Source organism: Plectropomus leopardus, chromosome 4, assembly GCF_008729295.1.
Source record: "Plectropomus leopardus isolate mb chromosome 4, YSFRI_Pleo_2.0, whole genome shotgun sequence".
NCBI lineage: Eukaryota > Metazoa > Chordata > Actinopteri > Perciformes > Serranidae > Plectropomus > Plectropomus leopardus.
Window position 1 is genome coordinate 4,500,886 of NC_056466.1, and position 16,291 is coordinate 4,517,176.

Here is a 16,291-nt window from a genome sequence, read left to right on the forward strand (position 1 = left end):
ACTTTTCTCAAATATCACTGAGTTAGAAGAAGAGGAGAATGCAACGAGAGGCTACAACTAGCAGTTATTTTCCATTATTGATTAATTAAATGAGTCAACAAAATGTCAGAAAATAAATTTCCTTAAATGCAAGGTGATATTTCCAAATGTCTTGTATTGTCTGTTAGTAGTCCAAAAGTCAATGACACCAGTGTGCAATCAAATTAACCAAGAAAAAAGCAGCTAATCTTTAAGTTTTAGAGGCTGTAACCATCAAATACTACATTTTGTCAGAAAAAAATACTGAAACAATCATCAGTTATCAAAAGTAAAGTTTTTTTTCAAGACAAATCATTTAATGATATACATGCAGTTCATGGAATATATGCCATCATATTATTCACATACTGGCCCAGTACCAATCAAAATAAAATGTATTTATATACAGTATAGAAGCAGAAAAACTGAGAACCCAGGATAGAACCCTGAGGAACTCCATATTGCCAAAGATGAGGTAGCAAATATATCTTAGTTCTGAAATAACATTTGAGGCAAATCACAACTAAGACAGGGAAAAGAACTCCCCAGATGACTTGTACCAACTTCAGATAACTATCATCGACACTAACAGATGTTCAGACAATTCGTACAGTTTTTACATTCAATAACTTTTAGTGAATGTGGACTCGAAAACTTGCACGGGTAGGTTTTGCACTCAGCTTTGTGAGTACAGCTTTCTGTACATTACACAGATACACATACTAACTTTACAAACCTTTTTTGATTCACATTTTCAAGGTTTTTCAGATAGAAAAAAAAAATTCTATTAATGTTAAAATTAAGAAGTCCCCATAAAAGCAGGCTATGCAATGACATTTGTCTGGTGATGTCAGTTAAAAGTTGCATAATTGTAACAACACATTCATAGCACTGATATTTTACACCAATAGCTAACAGAAGCTTAAAAAGGGATTTTTAGATTGATATTTCTGTTAACCCTTTGAAACCTAAATTTGCCACAATGAGCAACAAAAGAAGAAAAAAATTTGCAATAAATTAAAAATTTGCAATAAATTAGCTTAAAAAGTAAAAGAAAATTTTAAAAAAATTTAAATTTTTTTAAAGAACGAGAGACTTACCTGAAAGTTAGTTTCAAAATAATAATAATAATAATAATAATAATAATAATAATAATAATTCTGGGACATAATTTTAAATATGCAAATATGATAATTATAAATAGTTATCCCCTAGCTTTTTGCTTTTTCCCCCTAAACAGCTTTACCTAGCATTTTAAAAATAACTTTCTAAATCTACAAATATGCAGTTCGTTGACTGTACCTTTCCAAATAGCTCATTGTCTTTTTCCCCATTTTTTCCCCGTTTTTCAGTTTGCTCAGAGTTTAAAGGTTTAAATACTTGTAAAAGGTGTCTGAAAGCAGTAGAAGAAAGCTGATGTTTCAAAGGGTTAAGGTAAGGAAGACAAGCCAGAGTCAGAGTGTCGTCAGGACTTACCTTACAACAGCCTGTAGACGGTGAAACAGCCTCCTCTGCTCCTGTAGTCTGAAGATGCTTTCGAGCTTCCAATAGACAAAAAAAAACTGAGGACACGGATGACCAAAATCAAACGAGTTTGTCCAGCGTTTTCCGCACCATCTTCGATTAAGTTATCACTTGTCTCTGTCCGGTTTCAAAATCAAATATTTTGAAAGCAAATCCTCCCACAGGGGTGTCGTTCACGAGAAAACAAAAATGCCTATTGCGAGTGGTCAGTTTTCAGATACGCAACCGAAAACCTTGTCCTGTGAATAGTTTTCTCTCAAAAATTAGACTGACGCAAGCTGAGGAAATCACTGGCGAGAGCAAAAAAACTGAATGTCATTCAGTTGTGAGGATGCAGGCTGCGATGTGAGAGTCAAATCCGCCGCTAAAAGGTAGAGGATCTGCTTGAAGGCGCATCGCCCAGTTGCGACGCTGGTCAACTGAGCTCCTTCCAGCGGCGGAGAGAAGGGAAGAGGCTGTCAGGGAGGGAGAGGAGGGACGAGGCTGTCAGGGAGGGAGAGGAGGGAGGGAGAGAAAGGGAGGGCGAGAGAGAGAGAGATGCCAGAATCGGGATCCAGCTTCCTCTGCCAGCTGTTGACTCTCACGATAGTCTGAATTGAGTTGTGTTATGAGCAGCGGTGTAGAAAGTATTCACATCCTTATTTGAGTTAGAGTATAAATACCACACTGTTCACTCTAAAATTTAATTCAGGGGATTTACCACATAATTAAATGTCTGGTAGCAACAGTCTAATCTGTTGATTTAAATAAAAGTTTTAGGTAGCAAACATAATTTTGATGAGCTGTGTCGACATAAAAATGTTGATAATTACATAAACCTAATACTGTGTGTGATTTTCTGCCTTAATTGATTTAAAAAAAGAAAATAAGTTGTACTAACCTAATGAAATTGGCTTGACAATTTAACATTTCAGGTACCCTACTTTGACAGCTTAACATGCCAGGACAAATTCAGACAGTTAAGACAATGTGTTAGGGACCTGCAGGCCAAACAGCTACAGCACAAAGAACATTTTTTTACTTAAAAACTTTAACTTTAAACTAAGTAGAGTAGAGTTAGGGCCTAACTCAATGTGGTGCATTCATTGCATGTGATTTCATTAGATTGTCACAGGCTAACTCAAAAATATCGATTATATTTTTTATGAGAATATTTTTTTGTAATGGACCAAATTACAGCAACCAATAACTCTTTAAAAGGTCATTTGCTTAAAACGTGGTCAAATAACACAAGTACAAATTAATTAATTTGAAGTATATTTCATTCTTCTTCTCAGCTTGTCTTTACATCCTGCTTCGTCACAGATTATAAATTGTCATTATTTTCCTGATGAGGACTACACACTGTACATTGTGCATAATCAGAATCAACCTATGGATGTATCATGTTAGTAAAAAAAAATAGCCTTTTTTTTTTAACCTAGAGGAAGTTTAAGAGAACAGGGGGCCCAGGATTGAACCTTGAGGAGTGCCCAATCTGATATGTGCTACAAAGGGAAAGAGGAATCTACATAGGCTGCAACTATAATCTTCATTATCAGTTAATAAGTTTAAGTTTTAAGTTTTTATTTGACAACATTTACATTGCAGCACTCTTTCAATTATTGCTTTCTTAGATGAGAAGCATAGACCAAGGTGATTTTTTAAAACTCTACAGTTAGACAAAATTAACTTCATACATGTGGCCCTGCTGCAGTCCAACATGTACATCGTCTCCCTCTAGTGGGGTTCAATGTGAACTTGAAGTCCACTCAGTATTGAACTACACAGTAAAAAACAACAAACCAAATACAGGTTACCAGGCTGACCTCAAATCTTTGAGTTAATGGTAAGTTTGATGAAAATGCTGTTAATCAAGACTCAGTGCGTGGTGTAATATCAACATTAATTTCTATCAGAAATAGTTAAAAGGTATTTTACCTTTAAAAAGCATATATATACTCTCTTATTCCGCATCTGGATGGGTGGACAATAAGACAGTAAAATAGTCACATTCTGATGATGTGTTAAAATAAAAATAAATTATCAGAAACCCATGACTACCAAAATAAAGAACATTAGAGCACAAATATTAAACAGCACTGCACACATATACAGTATGAACAGATAGAGGTCCGAGTGCAAAAATATAATTTCATATATAAATTAGTAAATATGGATAAAAGAATTACACTCATATAAGAAAGTAAAATAAAGAGTAGTGATCTTAAGTCTGTACAAACTTCAGATGCTTTTTGCTGATACAGTAAATGTATGTCAGTCAGAAGCAAACAGTGACAAGGAAGTGATACCTAATATGTCCACATCTGAAAATACTGGCGAAAGTCTTGAGATAAACTAGGGGATTAATTGATATCATATTTTCTAGGAAATGTTTGCGTTAGAGCATAATTACCACATACACAATCAGATATTACAGTTCGTAGTTCTTAAATCTGATAAGTCTTGGCTGATACATGTGTTCATATGAAGCAGTTGTGACGACTGCCAGGGCATAAATTTGGCAATTATGAGAAGTGTCTGGAAAGTACTGAACTAGCAAATCAAGTAAAAGAGGTGTTTTCTGAAAAAATCGGTGTTAGAATATGTAAGTGTGTAATCATGTACAATGGTTTGGAAAACTCATTATGATGATTCACATTAAGTAAGTAATATTTTCTACTCTTTGTTAGCAGTTTGTTGTTTGCACCATATTCTGAGTTCATGTCTTTGAGTGTCAATAACTCTTGTAACACACTGTTAAAAAGAAAAAAGAAAAAGAAAAAGGCAATGATGAGTTTTGCGAAGAATTACCAAAATTTTAGTGAGATTTTTTTTTTACATGTGTTTTTAAAAAGGACTAGAAAATTACCTGTAAATTTGTTTTTAAAGACTTTTTAAATTAATGACCTGGAACAAAGTGAGCAAGTGAAGCAGTGAACAGGTAAATGTATGAGATGTCTGTAGACTGAATCAGCAGGTCCAGTCTAAAAATAAATGAATGTCACTGTTCAGATTCCATCAGTCAATACTTAAAAGAGGAAGGATGTGAAGTTTGTCCGAGCTGCATGTTTGTTCTTCAACAGTCCATTCTGTCCTCTGTAACAGTTGCATTGTAAAACGACTGGTGAGTAATATATATTATTATTATTATTATTATTATTTATTTATTTATTTATTTATTTATTTATTTCCATGAATGCAGTCACTGTTAATACATCAATACAAATGCTGTTATTCTGTATTTTTTTCTGATTTAAATTTAGAGACTACAACAGCCATGCTGGTTGCAGAAGTTGGGTGTTTGTTCACGTGTTTCATCCTGCACATCTCAGGTATGAATGCTTGTTTTATACCATGCTTTAAAAAAAATATATTCAATCTACAATAGGTGGGACACAGGATTTCCAACTTGAGGTCAACTCATTAAGAGGAGTACTACTGGAATAATATATATATTATTAGAATATATAATGGACTGGAAAGTTTTACGGTGTGAAGGCACTAGGTGAAAAGTTAAGTGATGGTGAAAGTGATTACCATGCAGATGGAATATGTGCCAGCAGAATTTCAATGATTTTTCTGTACATTCTTTTCATTTTATAAAAGTTTATATATATATATATATATATATATATATATATATATATATATATATATATATGTATATATAATGAGTAATGTTGTCCACCACACTGAAAGCAATAATACATTTGTATCAAAGCCTAACACATAATATTGTAAAATTCTCACCTAAATGGTTGAGATGGCTAGTCATGGTAATGGTAAAACAGAGAGAAAAAAATTATAAATCTTTAACTGTTATAATGCTATTATTATTATTATTATTGTTATTATATAAACCCATACTGTAAAAAACATAACATATTGAATGTGCATACACCCACATTCCCAAAATCAAATATCAGCAATTTTTTTATTATAATTTTTTTTTAGAAAAAGAGGAAGATAAACTAGGAAAAAATAAATATAAACACAACATTGAACACAAGCAAGACGAAACTAGGGTAGAAGCTTTGAAATGTAGGAGTTCAGTTGTGGAGGAATAAAAATGTAAATATAGTGAGCAGTATAGAAAAGATTGAATGTCATCTCTCAAGGTTGTCATTTAGATCGTTTGCAACATATTAGTACAAAAAGTGGTTTGTGTTAAAATCTATGATTTAAGAATTTTTCATCCAGATATGTTTACTAATGAAGCCTTCCATTAAAGGGGTTCAGGGACAAGCAAACAGGATCTGTGCTTTAAAAGGTTCATCAGTGGATCTGCCCTGTTCAGCTCAGCGTCCCACTTCAAGCATGACGTGGTACACTGTTCACTCGGCGCACTCTTCACCTATGCATCCATTTGTTCAGGATTTACTCTTAAATGGAAATCATACAAGGTACAACATGTCTGAAGAGAATAACTTCACTCTAACAATCAATGATCTAAGAGTGAGCGATGCAAAATTTTACTGCTGCGGGAACATAAGTGACAACCCAGGGCGCTGCTGGGTCTACAGAACCGAGCTCCGTGTTGTAGGTACAGTGGCTGCCAGTAATTTATCTTTTTAAGACCGCCATCAGTGTATGAATTCTTATTTTATTCACCATCATCTCAGACCTGCAGGTGCAAGTGATTCCCACCACAGAGGGACAGACAGTATCACTGATATGCAGCACCAGCTGTGCTCTGACTGAAAACCCTGTAGTCTACATCTGGTACAAGAACAGAAAGTTCCTCTATGAGGACTGGTCTCCCTGGTACCAACAGCTGGTCAGCAGTGACGACGCAGTCACATACTCCTGTGCTGTCAAAGGACATGAGCACCTAAGAGCTCCAGAAGTCTCAGTGGGTGAGTGACAGCTTTTTATTATACAGTGACACATCTGGATCAATATGTTCTATGCTTTCAAATAAATCTTAAAGGATTTTTTTAAATCAATCTCAACTCTCCCATGCCATATGTAACAAGTACATAAGCACAAGTTAATGGTTTCTGTGTTTATTCTTACTGTCCATACTGTGCTAAGAAGAGAAATTGCTTTAACCTAAAATCATTAGTGTTCAGGCTGCCTTAAATTTTTTAAGTTGACTGAATTTGAGAGAACAACTTGAAGAGGAGCTTTGGTTATTCTTCAGAACAAAAGTTACTAATGTTTCTTGTCAAATAAACTTTAAAGTATTTAAAAACAAATGAATTAAATTCACTTCATTAATATGTTTTTTGACTATTAAACTTTATTTGTTTTGAATAATTGCAAAATTACTTCAACTTTTCCTCTTAAGTTCATTTAACAAAATCAACAAATCTGAGAAATCAGTCTTATTTCTTTCAATAAAAAAATATGTGGAGAAGGTAAGAAGAAACTTGGCCCAAAAAGTAGCAAAAAAAAAAAGGCTACAAGAAATTAGCAAACAAGAAAATGGAAAATGTGCTGATAAAATGTATTTATTTCATACATGAATTATATATTTTTTGTAACATAATTCTAGCAATAAAATAATTATTTTTAGAAATATAGTTTTTGGCTAATTCTCTGATAATCCTCCCTTCAAAACAAACAGTTTAGTTTTACATTGTGGTCATAAAGCACCCCAAACTACATCCAGCAGTGGTGTCACAGTGTCCAGGAGTACATCACAACAGGGTTTTCAGGGAATGTTTTAACTCTTTGTTTCTTTTACTCCAGATTCTGTCACACCGGACTGCTTCACAGTGACCTATGCTAAAGGCCGGATGTGTCCTCACAATCAGATGTCGGTGAATGAGTTCTGCTCCATCACATATCCAACAGGTCAGGTTTACCACACGCAAACACATCTCTGACCTGCACACCCTTCAAACGAATAACTACACCCTCAAATTCTGCTAGAAATCTCAAAATTCAACAGAGCAGTGAGAGAAGCATCATATTTAGTCACATTTTTACAATACGATGGATCAACTACATAATTCCATGTTGTCATTTGTTTTTTTATGAAAAAGAACAGAAAGAAGTTGCACAAATCAAATATTTCTTGTGTTTGAATGAATATTTTTTTTACTAAAGTAACATGGCGCAGCAGCTGAAGTGAGTTTGTCATCTCCTCACAGAGCTGCATATTCAAAGGACTCTTTTAGATGCGGACTTTGTCAGACTGACCTGTACCCCCAGCTGTCCTCTGACTGACCCTCAGACTGCCTACAGATGGTACTGGACAAGAATGTCTTACTTTTCTCGTTGGAATAAACGTCTTTACAAAGACAGTGAGCGTCAAAACTTAACAGTACCCAGATCTGACAGCTTCTTCTGTGCTGTGAAAGGCCACGAGGACCTGCACTCTGCTGAAGTTTGTGAGTGTGAACCAGCTATTATAGCATTTGTGTCATTAGAGTACTTAAAAGGAAATTTCAATCATAACCATTAGGGCTGGACAAGATAGCGATAATATACTGCTATAGAAAAAAAGCATACAATTGAAAAAAGAAAAATTTCAGCAGATTTTTTTCTACTTCTTTATGCTTATTTTCAGGTACATTTTGTGTAACTTTTTAAATTATTTCTTGCAATTTTTGGTGTCATGTCTTGTGAAGTTGCTAATTGCATTCTTCCAACATTTTTACAAATAAATCAAACCAACATGGCCAGGATTTAAAGAGTTAACTAACCCAATTAGATGTGAAAATATGCTGACTCCATATGTGCTAAACTTTCAGTTTATTTAAATGGAGTCTGGAGGGTTTGGTGATTTGAAGGTTGTTTCTGGTCTATCTCTGCAGGGATCTTTTCAATAATGTTAGATAATTATAAAATAACTTGAGTCTGTCAGTCGCAAAAACAAGCACTTTTAGTCGACATACAATGATAGTGCGCAATTGCCCCAAGTGATTAAACTGCAGCCCCCTCGCTCAGTATAGGACCAGTTTCAAAAACTTTCATTGTCATTAGTCACTCAGACACAAACACAGTGGAAAATAGGCTCCAGGTTAAAAAATACCAAAGTTACCCTTTAATACTGTTTATAATGAAAGAATTTAATAACTGCAGGTTTTAAAACTTATTTTATATTAAACATTTTGTATTTCATCTTTCTCCCAGGTGCTGAAGGAAAACACTGCTGGACTGTGAATTACGGCAGCAGGAGAATCTGCGCTCTTGAGGGTTCTTCTGTGAACATTTCAAGTGAAAACTTCTATCGAAACTATTGGGAGCCAGAGTCCAAATTTGGGTATGAAGTAAGGACAGGTGGTGGGGAGCATGCTGAAAATCTCACAGCCAAAGCAGGTCGTCTGGAGTATCATGACCACATGAACGGCAGCCGCACCTTGACAGTTAAAAATCTGAGGAGGAGTGACTCAGCAGAATACATACTCACATTCAAGGAAAAATATATAAAATGGAAACTGTCTGATTTCTCTGGAGTCACTTTGGTTGTCACAGGTAATTTAAGATGACAGGAGAACAAAAGAAGGTTTGGGCTTATTGTAGAAACTGGGGATGCCAGATATCGGATTTTTCACCATCTTCCAATATGACAAAATATAACAACTCACTTGGCATATAACGAATACCAATATCGATATACATGTAACCACAGCAAAAGTCAGGGGTATAAACAGGAAAAAACTGGGAAAACTGTTCTGTATTGTATTAGGGATGCACAATATTGGATTTTGTGTTGATATGCCACTATATATTTTTTTTACCTATAAAGTTTATTTGATAGGGGCAATGCAAATTAACATAGTACAACCTCAGCCTGTTACAACAAACCATAATAACTGATGTTTCACATAAAGATAATGGCTATTGCTACGGCTATTAAAAAAACACACACACACACACAGTATGTTTGTCATTTTGGCATAAATAAGCATGTTGGTCGATGATCATATTATTTTTACCGATGATGTGCCGATTCTATCATGCATCCCTTGTAGCAATGATTGCAGCCCATTGTGAAACTCTAAGCAATCCGACTATTTTTACACTACAAGAGACATTTTTTAGGCTGTTTCGTTAATTAGAGTGTGTAGTAGACTGCATGTCAGTTTATGCAATACATACAGTCAAATTTCAAAGATAAAATGCTTCCTTTTCATTTTCTGACCACTCTGACCATCTTTCAGGCCTCAGAGTGAAGTTCACTCCCTCTGCAGTGGTGACAGAGGACCAGAGAGTCACACTGACCTGCAGTACCAGCTGTCCTCTGACTGACGACACAAACTACATTTGGTTCTTCAACAGTCGACCTTTGACCCTGACAGAGAGCCGAAACAAACACCTGATTCTAGACCCAGTCAACAGTCTGCATGCAGGAAACTACTCCTGTGCTGTCAAAACCCAGAGAGACTTCACATCCCCTGAAGAGACTCTGACTGTCCAAGGTGCCTTTTAGTTTCAACTAAAATGTTTGGAGACATTAGAAGCTTTGTTTTTACTCCAACCTGTGACAAATGTCACATCTGTCTCTCTTCAGCTTCAGGGAAGTCAATGGCGATAATTAATGCAGTGAGACTGACTGTTGTATTGCTGATCCCGATTCCTTTTCTTCTCTTCCACCTGTGGTTGAGGTAAAAGACTTGTTTGCAGATTTCTAGTTTTACTTTCTGTTATCAGCATATTCCTACTGTTTTTAACAATTGCAGTTTTAACTGTCTTACCAATATAATTCAGTTAAAAATGTTTGTTTCCCTGTCATTTTCTGTTTTAATTGCCCTGCAGACGCACTTACAGAGTGAGAACATCTCAGTCATGGTAATGAAATCCTGCAGCACAAAGAGAACCTGCAGATGACGAGGGGACACGGTCTACTATGTGATTAAGCATGTAAACAGGATGCTTCACAACATGTGCAACAACTGCCTGTCTTTATCTTTTGTATGATAATCTAAACGGTGCAAAGACACATTTTAAGTCAGGCAACTCAATATGCAGCATGTATGTTTTGTTGTAGTTTTGAGGTATTGAATTTTGATTTTGGTAGTAAATAATGGGTTTAATTTGTTAAGTGACCAGAAACATGAGTCCAAAAGAACTGTAATAACAATATGTGTCAGATGGATTTGACATTAAGTCAGGACTTCGACTTATTCAGCCATTTGTGCAATACAAATTAATGCAGCTTGATTTTTTCATTGTAAGGTTTGTTGTTTAGTTCTCATTTGTTTTACAGCTTTTTTAAATATTAGCTGGGCAGTTTATGTAATTAAGATGCATTTTGCTAATAAGTTAATATGATGCAGCTTAAACTGATGTCCATATACAGCAATGGGGGAGGGGGGTGCAAAGAAAATCTAGTGTTTGAGAGTATATAACTCACTTTGATGATTTACAGTACATCACAAACTTTGTTGTTGTTTTGCTGTTATAAGTTAAAGGTTGACTTTGTAGGGTTTAGAGGGAAACTGAATACAATACTTGTATAATAAGTATGTATTCTTTTGTGTAGAATCTGCTGAAAATAATGATCACTATGTTTCCTTTTCGCTTAGAATGAGCTATTTATCTCTACATGGAGAGCAGGTCCTCACTTACGGAGATCGGTATGTTACACCGCCATGTTTCTATGGTAGCCCAAAACAGACAAACCAAATACTGGCACCATTGTCCATAGTCAGTGTTTTCACCGGTTTAGCTCACCTAGTCTGTTTGTTTTCAAGAGAAAGAGAACTCTGATTATAATTTCAGCTCCTGGTTAAAACCTCCTGAACATCTTGATCTGAAATGCTGGAGAAACACTGATTTGAATAAAACTGTTTTATTCAGAGTTTTTAATGTTTGTGTTTGTTTTGGGGAGGAAGAGACCTCTGTGGATAATTACGTAAGTTCCTGGTAAAAACAACTCAATGAAAACTGAATGAATTCTAACCGGGAGAAGTTTCAGCTGGTTGTAATCTGTAATCCTGACCTCCAAATCATACGTATTTCCCTTTAAATATAAAATGCATTCTATAGATTTCCTAATCCCATAAATTGTAGAATTTCTCATATTTTTCCTAATTTACATCAGATTTTTAATTAATGTTTTTGAATATCAGTTTAATATTTGCTTATTGTACTCATGACGTTGAAAATTCACCTTTTTCATAACTGCATGTTGCATAGAAGCAGAAACATCAATGTAAACATCAGAAAGTGTTGTTAATGATAAAGCGCGAAGAGATAAACGAATGAGCTGCCCGTAGATATAATCAACAGGTTTCATTTGAAATGTTCAGATTCAATCTGTTAGGAGGAAGGAAGTGAAGTTTGGATGTCGGAGCTGCATGCTGTTTATTCACCTCCTGCACATTGACCCACAGTTCACTTTGTCCTCTTCAGCCTACACATTGTTAAAATACTGGTGAGTAACATGTTAAAAACGTATTTGCATAAATGCAGTTATTGTGAATACGTCAATACAAATGCTGTCATTTCATGTTTTTTCTTTTGATTTTAAGTTTAGGGACTACAGCCGCCATGTTGTTGGCAGAGGCCGGGTGCTTGTTTATATGTTTCATCCTGCACATCTCAGGTATGAATCATTGTTTATTCCTCTTTATGTTAAACTATTATATGATGCTCTTTATAAAATAAACTTTACCTTCAGAGTCTAAATCAGATGTTTACATCTGTTAAAGGGGTTCGAGCAAACAGGATCTGTGCTTTGAAAGGTTCATCGGTGGATCTGTCCTGCTCAGCTGGAAATCCCACTTCAAGCATGACATGGTACACTGTACACTGGGATGACTCCAAGTATGTTCTGAATGAGCTTTCTGCAGATGGAAGTCATGTCACGTACAACATGTCTGCAGACAGTAAATTCACTCTAACAATCAAAAATCTGACAGAAAGTGATGTAAATGTTTACTGCTGCAAAGAAAATAATGAAGAAGCAGAAAACTGCAGGCAAAGTCAAATTCAGCTCCATGTTGCAGGTACAGTGGTTCTCCCCAAAGTACTGATTTATTACTTAAACAATAATCAGAGTATTATATTAGAAATCATCATCTCAGACCTGCAGGTAAAGGTGATTCCCACCACAGAGGGACAGACAGTATCACTGATATGCAGCACCAGCTGTGCTCTGACTGAAAACCCTGTAGTCTACATCTGGTACAAGAACAGAGAGTTCCTCTATGAGGACTGGTCTCCCTGGTACCAACAGCTGGTCAGCAGTGAGGAAGCAGTCACATACTCCTGTGCTGTCAAAGGACACGAGCATCTCAGAGCACCAGAAGTCTCAGTGGGTGAGTACCTTTTCAAGCCTCGTAATAATTATTTCTCTCTGTATTGTCTCTACTGGTCATGAAGTGAGATATTTACACAAATGGTGGTGGTTTTGAGTCTCCTTGTGGTTGTTTTGTGTCTTTCTATAGTTGTTTTGTGTCTCTTTGTAGGTTTTTTGTGTGTTTGGTAGTCATTTTGTGACTCCTTGTGGTTGCTTTGTGTCTCTTTGTAGACATTTTGTGTCTCTTTGTAGACATTTTGTGACTCCTTGTGTTTTTGTCGTTTTTTTATTTTGAATCCTCTTGCACCCATTTGTAGTTATTTTGTTATCTTTGTTATTTTCAGTTCCTCTGCATGTCTTTGTGGTCTTCTTGTGTCTCAGTTTGGTAATTTTGAGTATCTTCCTGATTACATTGTATTAATTTGAGTGGCATTTTGCAAGTGATGACTGGGGGGTTGAACCACTGGGGGTCAGCAAACACAAGATTTTCAAGGGGTTTTAATTTACTCTCACTGCAACCTTAAAGAATGACAAAGCTTATGAAATACTGTGACCAAGTTCACGTTTTAAAACACTGCATGTTATTTTTTTTTTGTCCAGATTCTGTCACATCGACCTGCTTTAATGTGACCTACGCTAAAGGGAGGATGTGTTCTTATAAGCAGACATCAGTGGATGAGCCCTGCTCCATCACATATCCCAGAGGTGAAGTTTACTGACACTACACACACAAACACACCTTTTTTTGGGGGGGGACGGGTGTATATTTTTTGTCCATATTATAACGTCATGTGTTCATGAAGTCATGGTACCATTCTATCAAAAGACAATGAACAAAAATGTGGAGTCATCAACCAGTTCTACACACTGTGTCTAACTGTGATGAAATGTGTATTATGTTGTGACAGAAGTGTATGTCCAGAGGACACCTGCAGGGAGCCACGTCATACTGACCTGTCACACAAGCTGTCTTCTGACTGCCCATCAAACTGCATATAAAGGCTACAAGAACAGACATGCAGTTGAAAGTTTCTCCTGTGCTGTAAAAGGCCTTGAGGATCTGCGTTCTGCTGAAGTCTGTGAGCACTTACCAGCATACGGTCTGAAATTGGGCCAGCGCTCCTGAGTAAAAAGTGCTGACAGTTGGTCACAACTGTTATCAAATGTTAAGCTGTCTTTGTGATTTAACAGTTATCACAGCCAGTGTGTGTCAGTCCAAAACACTATATAAAAAGACAGCAAGTATTTAAGCATTGGTATTTAAAGATATCTCACTGTGTCAGTTAAATGGATAGCCATCCATGACCGTGTTTCTCCATTCTTTATTTTGTTACACAATAATTATATTTAAGCCCAGAAACTACAGATGAAAACTTTTTTTTTTCATGCACTAGTCAAGTTTGAGATTTTGGCTCATTTTACTTCCGTTACGTGTCTTTTCTCAGACTAGTGGAAATAAAATATCCATAAATACACATTTTAGATATCTATTTCAGATCTATATCAATCAATCTTAATTAGATAATGCATCATCTGCATATTTAAACACAACATGATTTTAAACTTAAATGTATCCAATGTTTAGATTAATGTTCTGGAAATGTATAAAAAGTAACAAATAATGCCTCATTTACATATTTAAACAAGCAACTTTTAAGAAAGCTTGTAACGCAAAAAAAAAGTCTTAATCAACTTGGGGGAGAAATACTAAATCTAAATAATATACTGACTAAAAATCTGCCTTTTTTCAGGTATTAAGGGAAACAACTGCTGGAGTGTAAATTATGTCAGCAGAAGAATTTGTGCATCAGAGGGCTCTTCAGCGAACATTTCAAGTGAATACTCGTATCCTGAAAACCAGCATCTGAAGTCTAAATTTTGGTATAAAATTAAGAGAGTGGGCACCAAAGCTGTTGAAAAACTGACTGAGGACGCAGGTCGCGTGGAGTATCATGAAAACAGAGAGAACCAGCACACCCTGAAAATTAGAAATCTGAATAAGAATGACTCAGCAGAATACATATTCAGAGTCATAACAAATGAAGGAGGATGGAAACAGTCGGGTTTTTCAGTTGTTAAGCTGACAGTCACAGGTAACTTAATGCACACAGTATTGCATTCATATTAAAAGTTTGTCTTTTTCATTTCCTGACCACTCTGACCGTCTTTCAGGTCTGAAAGTGAAGTTCACTCCCTCTGCAGTGGTGACAGAGGACCAGAGAGTCACACTGACCTGCAGTACCAGCTGTCCTCTGACTGACGACACAAACTACATTTGGTTCTTCAACAGTCGACCTTTGACCCTGACAGGGAGCCAAAACAAACACCTGATTCTAGACCCAGTCAACAGTCTGCATGCAGGAAACTACTCCTGTGCTGTCAAAACCCAGAGAGACTTCACATCCCCTGAAGAGGCTCTGACTGTTCAAGGTGCCTTTTAATTTTACCTGAAAATTTTGCAGACATATTAGTTTTTACTCCAACCTGTAAAAAATGTCACATCTGTCTCTCTCCAGCTTCTGGGAAGTCAATGGCGATAATTAATGCAGTGAGACTGACTGTTGCATTACTGATCGTGATTCCTCTTCTCTTCCACCTGTGGTTGAGGTAAACACAGATTTTTTATTATTTTTTTACCTCCTGTAATCAAACTCTTTTTACTGACTTTATTTTTTAAATTAATAATTTGAACAGCGTAACCAATAAATGGTGACAGGTGAGTAAAAATGTGAAAGCTGAGAAAGTGTGTTTAACTTTTTCTGTTGACTTCAGTTACACTTTAAGGACATGAATTATATGGGAGTCACAGCATGTCACCCTGAGTCTTCTTTTTTACAGACAAATCTAACCCCCCCCCTCTCTCTCTCTCTCTCTCTCTCTCTCTCTGTGTGTGCGTGTGTGTATGTGTGTGTGTGCGCAGTATATGGACATAAATCTCATGGGTTTGAGGTATTTGTGCAAGTTTGGTGACAAAGAATGATTCACGTGCTGCAGAAGCACCTTTTGAGTTCAGATGCAGTGTGCATGCATAACTGCAAAATACTGAGATCACAAAAAGCTGAATTATCTGATCTCAGCCAAGTTTTCTTTAAAATGTTAGACAGCTTTCAAACAGTCTGCAAGTGAATGAGTCACTGAAGTATTATTTTGTATTTTTCCATTTAATAGTTGGTAAGAAATGTTCCTATCGTGGCGCTGGATGAAAAGTCACTCACTAGATGAGAACTGTGAACGTTTGCACCAAATTTTATGCTAATCCAACCGTAGGTTTCTGAGATATCAGATAACATGTCATCCTTTGAAAAATGCTGCAAGTGTGGCCAAAAAGTATTTTCCTAAAGCCACAACATGAAGGCTTTCAATTACTAATAGTTGCATTTTGAATCATATTTCCCAGTTCTCCTAGTTTCATGTACAGTACATCATCAAGCTGAAAATTATCCAGAGACCTAATGAATGTTATCTTGCAATTATCTGTGTAAAAGTCACAAAATAATTGCATAAGAGCTAAAACTAGATTTAAATTGTTTCACTGTATTGCAATGTATCGTATTCAACTCGTATGTTAGT

General features: G+C 36.0%; 4 protein-coding genes across 4 annotated transcripts in view; 3 read left to right on the top strand and 1 right to left on the bottom strand.

The window, feature by feature from the left end:
• Positions 1-1,576, bottom strand: part of LOC121942650 (zinc finger protein GLIS2-like) — a 33,255-nt gene extending 31,679 nt beyond the window's left edge. The window contains exon 1 of the mRNA XM_042485914.1: positions 1,495-1,576. The gene's annotated coding sequence lies outside the window, so the exon portion shown is untranslated. The remainder of the gene's footprint in view (positions 1-1,494) is intronic.
• A 4,199-nt stretch (positions 1,577-5,775) lies between these two features.
• Positions 5,776-8,614, top strand: LOC121941595. The gene is made up of 5 exons (XM_042484420.1): positions 5,776-6,067; positions 6,147-6,380; positions 7,219-7,323; positions 7,623-7,719; positions 8,608-8,614. The coding sequence occupies exons 1-5, from the start codon at positions 5,842-5,844 to the stop codon at positions 8,612-8,614; spliced, it is 669 nt and encodes a 222-aa protein (XP_042340354.1). The 5' UTR covers positions 5,776-5,841.
• A 201-nt stretch (positions 8,615-8,815) lies between these two features.
• Positions 8,816-11,220, top strand: LOC121941467 (carcinoembryonic antigen-related cell adhesion molecule 21-like). The gene is made up of 4 exons (XM_042484259.1): positions 8,816-8,949; positions 9,639-9,896; positions 9,989-10,082; positions 10,234-11,220. Exons 1-4 carry the CDS (start codon positions 8,817-8,819, stop codon positions 10,268-10,270), a joined length of 522 nt encoding a protein of 173 aa, XP_042340193.1. The 5' UTR covers position 8,816; the 3' UTR covers positions 10,271-11,220.
• On the top strand, positions 11,024-16,188 carry LOC121941596 (carcinoembryonic antigen-related cell adhesion molecule 21-like). Its single transcript, XM_042484422.1, has 8 exons — positions 11,024-11,054; positions 12,597-12,740; positions 13,322-13,426; positions 13,630-13,800; positions 14,473-14,814; positions 14,894-15,151; positions 15,238-15,328; positions 15,642-16,188. The coding sequence occupies exons 1-8, from the start codon at positions 11,024-11,026 to the stop codon at positions 15,652-15,654; spliced, it is 1,155 nt and encodes a 384-aa protein (XP_042340356.1). The 3' UTR covers positions 15,655-16,188.
• The last annotated feature ends 103 nt before the right edge of the window (positions 16,189-16,291 follow it).